At 43.3% G+C, this 12,263-nt stretch overlaps 1 protein-coding gene across 1 annotated transcript in view; it reads left to right on the forward strand.

The window, feature by feature from the left end:
- The window catches only part of LOC124619455, an 88,272-nt gene that overhangs the window by 58,726 nt on the left and 17,283 nt on the right, over positions 1-12,263 (forward strand). Inside the window, exon 5 of the mRNA XM_047145851.1 lies at positions 6,422-6,744. Within this exon, the coding sequence (XP_047001807.1) occupies positions 6,422-6,744 (323 nt within the window). The remainder of the gene's footprint in view (positions 1-6,421; positions 6,745-12,263) is intronic.

The raw sequence follows: 12,263 nt of genomic DNA on the forward strand, positions 1-12,263 counted from the left end.
GGTTCTTCCAGAAGGACTACACCATGATAAGATCATACAGTTGATCGACTGGTCTTAACAAACAGTCAACAACTGAAATCAAGACAGAGGTTACAAGTAATTGTGTCAGCACGAACCATTGGAAAGAGATTTGTGGAAGCTGGGTGTCCTCTAATTCACAAGCAAAAATAGAACATAAAAATGTGAAACTTCTTTGTGACTGACCTGTATATACATACTGGGTGAGTCAACCGCTCCTACCGCTGGGTTTTATGCAACCCACAACTCTTTCAAAACCCACATGTGATATTTCTATATTCTCTTGCTCGCTATGTGCAGACTATAAGTCTTACAGAGAATATGAGTAGCACCTTTTTGGTACGAAATTTAATTTATTTAAATTTTCTACTGTGATATGTTTTCACTGGAGGCTACTGTTTTCTAGTTACTCTAGAAAAACGCATTTTAAAGGACACTTCTGTGCGTTTTCCTTGAATAATTCGAAAACTACGGCCTCTAGCGAAACTGTACCACAGTACAAAATATGACTACATTAAATTTCCTACATAAAGATTATTTTCGTTTATTCTGAGGAAATAATAGTTTGCGTTTTATTTGAAGGCGTTGTGGGTTGCATAAAACCCAGCAGTAGGAGCAGATGAATCACCCTGTATATATTAATGTAAGATTAACTTTCAAACAAATTAAATACAACCCAAGAACAATCATAAACACCAGAGAAAGGACAAAATTACGTCCAATTTCGGGAGTCCATAGGAAGAACATTAACCAGAGGCAACAATTTGAAATTCACTACACTTTATTACAACATTTTACATCAAGTAAATAGTTGTGACCAAAAATCGAAGTTACAAGTGCTATTACATGGCCCCACATTATGATAACAGTGGCTGTCAACCATATCATGAACAGTCTGATCACAGGTTGGCACAAGAAACATCCCAAATTAGAAACGAAAATATATGTAACAACAAACATAATTGACTCACAAGCCTGCAACACACTCTGACCTCTGGATTGTAACACAATGGCAAAAACTTTATAACCTAACTTTAAATCAAATATACACGGCGTCATTTAATAGCGCCATAAGGATAATCAGTATTTATCTTGCTTGAAAAGGCAATGCACTCTCTAGCAATAATCGTCCAATAGCAAACAATAAGTCAACATTTGCTATGATAAGCTAATGGGCCAATTATTCCAAATTTAAGTTTATTAATCAAGAGTATAATTTCGATAAACTCAGGCCACTTCAGATAACTTGATAACATGGAAAACACACAAAAGCTTTAAAAGGAGCGTTACACATTTATGAAAATAAAACGTAGTTTTTGAACAGCAACCAGCTCAGTAACGAACCAAATTAATATAAGTCTAATAAAACTCATCACTTTTAGGAGGAGGCCAAAACACTCTAAATGGTTAAAGCATGGGCAATGAACAAAGTTCTACAAACTTGCAGATGATCACCTGTAACATGAAAATGCAAAGCTGAATTCTGTTCAGCGACATAGAATAACTTTCCATCAATGCACAATGCCTTCCCAATGTGACATAACTAAAGACTCTTAGCACTGACTGTTTGCCACTGCCACCATACCACATACCCGAGACACCGAGGACTTGCGTGGCCTAAGGCCAGAGTCCATTGGGAGATTGAGAGCCTTCTGAGATGCTCAGTGATGAGTCTCCATTCTGTTTGTAGAGGTCAGATCAACGACAACATGCCCCAACTGGTGAAAGGTCACAGGAAGCAACAATTCTCGAGACTCACACATCTACACCTGGAGTCATTGAAGCCATTGGATACGCCAATAAGACTGATTTGGCAATTTCTGAAAGGCAGCTAAATGTCTACCAATGCGGAAATGCTGCTGTCATGTCATGACCAGGGTGCCAAATGGCATATTCCAGCATGATAATGCACACAGGATATCAAATGGGATAGCCGACCGTTGTGGCCTAGCGGTTCTAGGTGCTTCAGTGCGGAACCGCGCTGCTGCTACGGTCGCAGGTTCGAATCCTGCCTCGGGCATGGATGTGTGTGTTGTCCTGAGGTTAGTTAGGTTTAAGTAGTTCTAAGTCTAGGGGACTGATGACCTCAGATGTTAAGTCCCATATTGCTTAGAGCCGTTTGAACCAAATGGGACATTTCAGCAGGATTATGCAAGACTTTGCACTTCAGATCACACTACAAATAACTTGAGCAATGTATATATTCTCAATTAATCTGCCTGTTGCTCTGGCTTGTCACCCATCGACCATATCTGTCTTGTGCTGGGAAGGTGCATACTTTCATACCGACCTCCAGCATGCAATCTTTACTAACTGGCACAACACGTGCTTCAGGTGTGGAAAGAAAGTCTTCAAGATGACATTTGGAGGCTATTTTCTTTCATGTCATAATGAATAAAAGAATCCATTCGTGATCTTGTTTTCACGTTTCATACTGATGTTCATGATGGTCATCAGTTCCAATGAAATGGTAGTTGATGTTTTAAAAGTCATCATACAATGAATAACTCCATGGAGTTTGATAAATGTTAGACTATTATTCTGTATGTTTGACGTACAGGGGGTTGATAAAAGTATGAAATCAACAAAAACACAACAGATTACCTACAGGAAGACCGTTGGCAATCAAAACAGCTTCCAGTCGCCTCGGAATGTGTTAATACAGGTTCCGTATGGTTTTAAAGGGAATCTTACACCATTCTTCCTGCAAGTTCAGGTAATGATGGTGAAGATGGACAGCAGTGACACATCATTGTCTCCAAAACATATCACAAAGTTAAAGATTTTGAACATGGCTGGGCTGCAGCAATTGTACATGCAGCAGCTTCAGTGGATTAAAAATAACAGTCAAACAGTTGCACAATACAGGTTTATTAAACCTTGATCATGGTTTCGACGGCTTTAAACCCGTCTCTTTAGAAAATGTACACTACTGGCCATTAAAATTGCTACACCACGAAGATGACGTGCTACGGACGCTAAATTTAAGCGACAGGAAGAAGATGTTGTGATATGCAAATGATTAGGTTTTCAGAGCATTCACACAAGGTTGGCGCCGGCGGCGACATCTACAACGTGCTGACATGAGGAAAGTTTCCAACTGATGTCTCATACACAAACAGCAGTTGACCGGCATTGCCTGGTGAAACGTTGTTGTGATGCCTCGTGTAAGGAGGAGAAATGCGTACCTTCACGTTTCCGACTTTGATGAAGGTTGGATCGTAGCCAATCGCGATTGCGGTTTATCGTATCGCGACATTGCTGCTCGCGTTGGTCGAGATCCAATGACTGTTAGCAGAATATGGAATCGGTGGGTTCAGGAGAGTAATACGGAACGCCGTCCTGGATCCCAACGGCCTTGTATCACTAGCAGTCGAGATGACAGGCATCTTATCCTCATGGCTGTAACGGATCGTGCAGCGACGTCTCGATCCTTGAGCCAGAAAATGTGGAGGTTTGCAAGACAACAACCATCTGCACTAATAGTTCAACGACGTTTGCAGCAGCATGCACTATCAGCTCGGAGACCATGGCTGCGGTTACCCTTGACGCTGCATCACAGACAGGAGCGCCTGCGATAGTGTACTCAACGACGAATCTGGGTGCACGAATGGCAAAACGTCATTTTTTCGGATGAATCCAGGTTCTATTTACAGCATCATGATGGTCGCATCCGTGTTTGGCGACATCGCGGTGAACGCACGTTGAAAGCGTGTATTCGTCATCGTCGTACTGGCGTATCACCAAGCGTGATGGTACGGCGTGCCATTGGTTACAGGTCTCTGTCACCTCTTGTTCGCATTGACGGCCCTTTGAACAGTGGACGTTACATTTCAGATGTGTTACGACCAGTGGCTCTACCCTTCATTCGATCCCTGCGAAACCCTACATTTCAGCAGGAAAATACAGGACCGCTTGTTGCAGGTCCTGTACGGGTCTTTCTGGATACAGAAAATGTTGGGCTGCTGCCCTGTCCAGCACATTCTCTAGATCTTTCACCAATTGAAAACGTTTGGTCAATGGTGGCCGAGCAATTGGCTCGTCACAGTACGCCAGTCACTACACCTGATGAACTGTGGTATCGCGTTGAAGCTGCATGGGCAGCTGTAACTACACAAGCGATCGAAGCTCTGTTTGACTCAGGCGTATCAAGGCCGTTATTACGGCCATAGGTGGTTGTTCTGGGGACTGATTTCTCTGGATCTATGCACCTAAATTGCGTGAAAACGTAATCACATGTCAGTTCTACTATAATACATTTGTCCAATTAATACCTGTTTATCATCTGCATTTCTTCTTGGTGTAGCTATTTTAATGGCCAGTAGAGTAGTATGTAAAATCACATTATCTATACTCGGTGTGGGAATCGTTGACTGTCTAGTACATGTCATCCACTTAATCACCATTTAAAATACATTACATAAAATTATTAGCCGTCTTATTATCTTAAAACTAGGTCTACTACTTTCCTGCTGCATATGGACGCTAGTGATATGGGCCTGTAATATAGTAGATGACTCCTACTACCTTCTTTGAATACTGGTGTGAACTGTCCAACGTTCCAGTCTTTGGGTACGTATCTTCCGTCGAGCGAACGGTTGTGTATGATTGTTGAGTATGGAACTATTTTATGAACGTACTCTGAAAGGAACCTAACTGGTGTACAGTCTGGATCGGAAGATTTGCTTTTGTTAAGTGATTCAAGTTGCTTCACTCCTCTGAGGATAACTACACTCCTGGAAATTGAAATAAGAACACCGTGAATTCATTGTCCCAGGAAGGGGAAACTTTATTGACACATTCCTGGGGTCAGATACATCACATGATCACACTGACAGAACCACAGGCACATAGACACAGGCAACAGAGCATGCACAATGTCGGCACTAGTACAGTGTGTATCCACCTTTCGCAGCAATGCAGGCTGCTATTCTCCCATGGAGACGATCGTAGAGATGCTGGATGTAGTCCTGTGGAACGGCTTGCCATGCCATTTCCACCTGGCGCCTCAGTTGGACCAGCGTTCGTGCTGGACGTGCAGACCGCGTGAGACGACGCTTCATCCAGTCCCAAACATGCTCAATGGGGGACAGATCCGGAGATCTTGCTGGCCAGGGTAGTTGACTTACACCTTCTAGAGCACGTTGGGTGGCACGGGATACATGCGGACGTGCATTGTCCTGTTGGAACAGCAAGTTCCCTTGCCGGTCTAGGAATGGTAGAACGATGGGTTCGATGACGGTTTGGATGTACCGTGCACTATTCAGTGTCCCCTCGACGATCACCAGTGGTGTACGGCCAGTGTAGGAGATCGCTCCCCGCACCATGATGCCGGGTGTTGGCCTGTGTGCCTCGGTCGTATGCAGTCCTGATTGTGGCGCTCACCTGCACGGCGCCAAACACGCATACGACCATCATTGGCACCAAGGCAGAAGCGACTCTCATCGCTGAAGACGACACGTCTCCATTCGTCCCTCCATTCACGCCTGTCGCGACACCACTGGAGGCGGGCTGCACGATGTTGGGGCGTGAGCGAAAGACGGCCTAACGGTGTGCGGGACCGTAGCCCAGCTTCATGGAGACGGTTGCGAATGGTCCTCGCCGATACCCCAGGAGCAACAGTGTCCCTAATTTGCTGGGAAGTGGCGGTGCGGTCCCCTACGGCACTGCGTAGGATCCTACGGTCTTGGCGTGCATCCGTGCGTCGCTGCGGTCCGGTCCCAGGTCGACGGGCACGTGCACCTTCCGCCGACCACTGGCGACAACATCGATGTACTGTGGAGACCTCACGCCCCACGTGTTGAGCAATTCGGCGGTACGTCCACCCGGCCTCCCGCATGCCCACTATACACCCTCGCTCAAAGTCCGTCAACTGCACATACGGTTCACGTCCACGCTGTCGTGGCATGCTACCAGTGTTAAAGACTGCGATGGAGCTTCGTATGCCACGGCAAACTGGCTGACACTGACGTCGGCGGTGCACAAATGCTGCGCAGCTAGCGCCATTCGACGGCCAACACCGCGGTTCCTGGTGTGTCCGCTGTGCCGTGCGTGTGATCATTGCTTGTACAGCCCTCTCGCAGTGTCCGGAGCAAGTATGGTGGGTCTGACACACCGGTGTCAATGTGTTCTTTTTTCCATTTCCAGGAGTGTATTTCTATGTTACTCATGTTTGCAGCTGTTCTTGATTCGAATTCTTTAATATTTACTTCGTCTTCTTTGGTGAAGGAATTTCGGAAGGCTCTGCTTAGGCAGCACTGTCGTCGATAGTACCTCCATTGTTATCGCGCAGAGGAGTCGTTTATGTACCGGCAAGCGTTTGTCGCGTTCTTTCTGTCTTTTTGTCCGACCTCTGTGGTTCGCCACCACAGCTGGCTAACAGTGCCGCACCTCCTGCCGGCAGGAGGCTCTGGCGAATCCGCTGAGTCCGGGCGGCCCCCGCAGGTGAAGACGGACGCGGCGCTGCCGTCGTACTGCAACCCGCCCAACCCGTGCCCGGTGGGGCACGGCGCTGAAGACGGCTGCATCTCCTCCTTCGAGAACACGGCCGGCTTCTCGCGCCGCTTCCAGGCCGAGCAGGACTGCATGTGCGACACGGAGCACATGTTCGACTGCCCGTCCTCCTCGTCGAGCTCCGGGGGCGGCGGCGGGGGCGGCAACAGGGGCGGCGACCAGCGCGGCAGCCGCGACGGCTCCGACCTCGACCGCTTCGTGCAGCAGTTCGCGGTGAGTGCTCGCTGCTGCGTCGGCCGGCCTCACTAAAGTATGTGGTGTCCAAAATCACTCGGCTCTTACTGCCAAACATGCGTCGTGTTCCTCGCTATTGGGGCGCTGGATTCCTGTTCTACGTGAGGTCGATCGAACTTCGCTGTAAATTAATTATTGTAAAATGTAAACTTTCGCCGGCCGAAGTGGCCGTGCGGTTAAAGGCGCTGCAGTCTGGAACCGCAAGACCGCTACGGTCGCAGGTTCGAATCCTGCCTCGGGCATGGATGTTTGTAATGTCCTTAGGTTAGTTAGGTTTAACTGGTTCTAAGTTCTAGGGGACTAATGACCTTAGCAGTTGAGTCCCATAGTGCTCAGAGCCATTTGAACCATTTTTTTGTAAACTTTCACGGCTGGAATTGTCACAGTTAATAAAATACTCCGGGCTATTATGCCGTGGTCTAAGGGACTTCGCCTCAAAACCCGACGTTTCGTCCCCATCTGCAGGGGACTTTTCATGGGGGTTCGTAGCTTTGTTGACTGTGCGATTCACACACTGGATCGGAATATTTTATTAATTGTAATTAATGGTTAACCTCTTGTCTCGTTGTCACTTTATTCTTGGCGGGAAACATTCTATCAGTCTCTGCTTTTTGCTGTTGCTAAAAATTTAAAACTACAGGATTTCATTTAGGTCTTGATCCCTCTTGTTTGTATTTAATATATAAAATTTTTATACAATCGCCTAGTACATTTGAAACATGAGAAGTGCTTCTTGACAATAACCGTATATCGACTAGTGCTAAAACACACGGATCACTCTGTTTACAATAACAATTACCACAACAAGCAAAATACCTGAGTGCGATGTATGAAACTCGTCCTTTCCCCTAAAAAAAAAAAAAAACAGAGAAATTTTTAATCAGCTTTAAACACTGTCCACCCCAATGGCTTGCCGGCACGGTAGCTCAGCGTGTTCGGCCAGAGGGTTAGCTGCCCTGTGTAATAAAAAAACTGAGTTAATGGATCAACAACGAACTTAAACGGATGTCTTAAGACGTCCGCCCCAATCAGATGCAACGAACAAAAGTGAACAAAACGAGATTAAAAAAAATAGCTGAGTGGTCAGCGCGGCGGCTTGTCACCCCAAGGGGCCCGGGTTCAGTTCCCGGCTGGGTCGGAAATTTTTCTCCGCTCAGGGACTGGGTGCTGGGTTGTCCTCATTATCATTTCATTATCATCAGTGGAAGGCAACGGCAAACCACCTCTGGACTCACTTCCCAAGACGCTCATGCGGTGGACGTCTCTGCGGAGGCTCCCCCATGACAAGATGTGCCGTTAGGCAGAAATGAAAGTTTTTTTTATAAGTTGAACATTATTAACGTCGGAGCTGATGGCTGCTCCATTTATGTCTTTTCTTGATATCACTGTATAATTGAAAAAGTTCGCCACCTGGGGACGTTACACTGCCGTCGGATGGTGAGACGGAAGATTTTTTTCTGGTGAATCAGTGTTTTTATCTCACTGCTTTGTTAAGTTGAAGAGGAGTTGGTATTGTATGTGATTGAATATCCAGTACCAGAATTTCTCCGCAACTGATTGCACTACTACATTCAGTAAAAGGACCGGACGGGAAAACCAGCATCATGATGGCATAAGCCCACAGTTCACAAGTGTATTGTCATGCTGCAGCATCGAAGGATGATGGCCGAATGGGAAGATGACGGCACAAGCTCATGCCCTTGCAGTGATGAGTTGACAGGGAAGAGAAGCTACTGTACTGTGGAATCATCATCAGCAAAAAATTCGATTAGATCAGGAAACATAATATTCTTCCAATAAACTTAGTTAGCGATTTACATGATGCTGCAAAATTCATTTTTCTATCCTTTACTCTACGTGACACAAATCTAATAAAAACATAACTTTCCTTCACACAACATTTCCAGAGTATTATTTCTGTATTCAAATACGCGTAAATTCTTGTGTGATTCGACAGGTAACTCACTTTGTCTACGTTTTAACTCCACTCATAATTCTCTCTCTACTCTGAAGTGTTGCTCTTGACAGTTTCTGTCCATGCAAATACAATAATTCAGGTTGTCCGTTTGCGAATAACCGCACTGTCGTTCTGTACTTCGCTGGCACACACTGACTTTGTGCCCTTCGATACTGCGTGTGAATATTAAACACTTGCTCACTCTCCGCCTACATTTCTTCACAACTGTTTCACCGCCTGTGAGCACCAGTTCTTCATCCGTCCTCACATTACTAGTAAATAATGTGAAAATGACGTGTTTGTTTGTAAGTTTATACTGGCAAAAGGGCTTGCCATAAATACTACCTGGAAAGGCTTCGCAATGAAACATTAAGCGCCTATCACAAAGAGAAGCGAGTTATGCAGGACCACCACCAGTGAAACAAAACATAATAAGCTGTGATTAAGTTCATGCTGAAATTCAACGAAACTTATGAAAATTTTCCATCACAGGTTGCATGAAGCAGTTAACATTAATAATGTAATAACATCAGACGTAGAAGAGGTCGAAATAAGGCTAGACAAATTGTCCACAAGTTAATCCTGCTGTAGAACAGGTGAGCACAATCCACTCGTTATCACCTCTGCATTTAACATGTGCTTCGCCTTCACTCACAACGGAAACTAATCACACTGAAGCAACATCCTAAAATTACAGCTGTTTAAATGCCTTATTTAAGAATCACGCAAACATGGGGAAGTCTTAGGAATTAGGGATCTCAAAATGTAACTCAAAATCGTGAAAACAAAACTTTCATCTCCAGTAGTCTAGTTGACAACAAAATAGCTCAGAGAAATGTTTCTAAATTTGAGTAAGCTAAACTCAAAAAGCACTTTAGGATTTGCATTTAACTGGAAGATTGCAGGAAGAAAATACAATTAGGCTTTCACAACTGGTTAGCTTCCAAAATCAAGATAAATAAAGTAAATATTAAATACAAATACACTGAACATACAAGATGTTTAACAGGAGTCGTTAACTATGATGTGCTCAGAGGATGTATTACGCTATAGCCTGAGCAGGACATTTTCCAAGTATCTAAGTAAGTAGACATATTTTCCAGTCAGGAGCAGACAAGAACTGGGAAGCGAAAAGATACCAAATCCAAATTCTCTCCTGGACTCTCCACAATTGCCGAACTCCACTTAGAGGGTTTACTGCAGATTTCTTGTAAAACAAAAAGGAAAATGTATCTGTCGACCAAGAATAGCTCCAATGCTGATGATTTAGCTAAATACAAGGAATACTGTAAAACATTAAAAAAAGTAATTCAGACGTCTAAACAAATGCACTACGAGAAGAAGACAGCAATGTCAGGGAACAAAATAAAAACAATATGGGATATAGTGAAAGAGCAGACTGGTAGAACCAGAAAGGAACAGGAGCAAATAGCACTAATGGTAGATGACACATTAGTAACTGATGGGCATAGTGTGGTAAATCTATTTAACAAGTACTTTATACCCGTTACTGATAGAATGGGACTTTCAGGATCAATAAATAATGCCCTTGAATATCTGAAACTAGCCTTCACAAATAGCTTCAAGTACATGAATATATCACTCACTTCACCAAAAGAAATAACGTTCATAATAAAATCTTTAAAAACAAAGCATTCTAGTGGGTACGATGAAATATCAACAAAGTTAATTAAGGCATGTTCTTGTGAGTTTAGTACAATTCTAAATTACTTGTGTAACCAGTCAATTATAACTGGGACATTTCCTGACTGTCTAAAATATGCAGATGTTAAGCCTCTATTCAAGAAAGGGGATAAAGAGATACCATCAAACTACAGACCGATTTCACTTTTGCCAGCATTCTCAAAAATTTTAGAAAATTTAATGTACAGGCAGCTGCTCAACCATCTGACCACAAATAACATATTATCAAGAACACAGTTTGGATTTCTGAGGGGTTCTGATATCGAGAAGGCTATTTACACCTACAGTGAAAATGTACTTAATTCATTAAATAACAAATTACAAGCCGCAGGTATTTTCTGTGATTTGTCAAAGGCATTTGATTGTGTGAACCACAACATCCTTTTAAGTAAATTAGAATTCTATGGTGTCATTTTGCAAAATGGTTCAAGTCATACCTCACTAACAGGAAACAAAGGGTGTCAGTGCAAGGGACTAGTGAATTAAGTCATCAGTCATCATCAGAATGGGAAGAAATTACATGTGGTGTCCTACAGGGATCCATCTTAGGGCCATTGCTTTACATTAATGATCTCTCATCAGTTACACTGCCAGAAGCAGAGTTCGTTTTGTTTGCAGATGACACAAGTATTGCAATAAATAGTATTTCAAGTGTAGTTCTAGAAAGATCTGCTAATGATATTTTCATGGATATTAATAAATGGTTTAAAGCCAACTCACTGACATTAAACTTCGAAAAGACTCACTATATGCAATTCAGAACCTGTAAGAGGTTTCCACCCAGCATATGCGTAAAATACGAAGAAGAGCAGATAGAAGAGGTTGACAGTCTTAAATTCCTGGGATTACAACTTGATAATAAATTCAGTTGGGAAGAGCACACCACAGAACTGCAGAAACGCCTTAACAAATCTGTATTTGCAATTCGAGTGTTAGCAGACATAGGCGACATAAAAATGAAAAAGCTTGCATACTTTGCCTACTTTCATTCCATAATGTCATATGGTATAATATTTTGGGGTAACTCTTCAAGTGAAACAAAAGTTTTCGGAGTCCAAAAGCGTGTAATACGTATTATTTGTGGAGTAAATTCACGGACGTCCTGTAGAAACCTCTTCAAAGAACTGGGTATACTAACTACAGCCTCTCAATATATTTACTCATTAATGAAATTTGTCCTAAATAATATACCTCTTTTTCCAACAAACAGCTCAGTTCATACATACAATACCAGGAACAAAAATGATTTGCACAAGGACTTAAAAGCACTTACTTTAGTTCAAAAAGGGGTCCACAACTCAGGAACACTCATCTTCAATAATTTGCCAGTAAACGTAAAAAATTTAGTTACAAATAAAGATCAGTTTAAAAGGAGCCTGAAAGACTGACTAGTGGCCAACTGCTTCTACTCCATTGACGAACTTTTTAATAGAAGCAAATGATGTATTGTATATATTCATACTATTAGAATTGTTATTTCAGTTTAAAAAAAAAAGGAGATGTTCCACATCCACGAGGATCTTCTCAGCACGGATCTATGGAATGAAAACTAATCTAATCTAATCTAATCTGCATGCTGCTGTCAATGTGACGAACGAGACTGTGCCTTTACCCATATGAACACAGGGAAGTTCAATAGAAACTTCCCACTCAAACCGTATAGGAAGTGTATAACGATTCATTATGTTGCTACCGAACAGTCTCTCCCTGGTCACTGGAGCGATTCGACAGTCCTAAAATCTATGGGAATGTGGGTCTCACGGGGAGCGTGCAAGAGATAAATCCCTGCAGTCGCACTATCCTCTGTTCCCTCGGTGGCTCAGATGGATGCCGGCAC

Source organism: Schistocerca americana, chromosome 6, assembly GCF_021461395.2.
Source record: "Schistocerca americana isolate TAMUIC-IGC-003095 chromosome 6, iqSchAmer2.1, whole genome shotgun sequence".
NCBI classification, from domain to species: domain Eukaryota; kingdom Metazoa; phylum Arthropoda; class Insecta; order Orthoptera; family Acrididae; genus Schistocerca; species Schistocerca americana.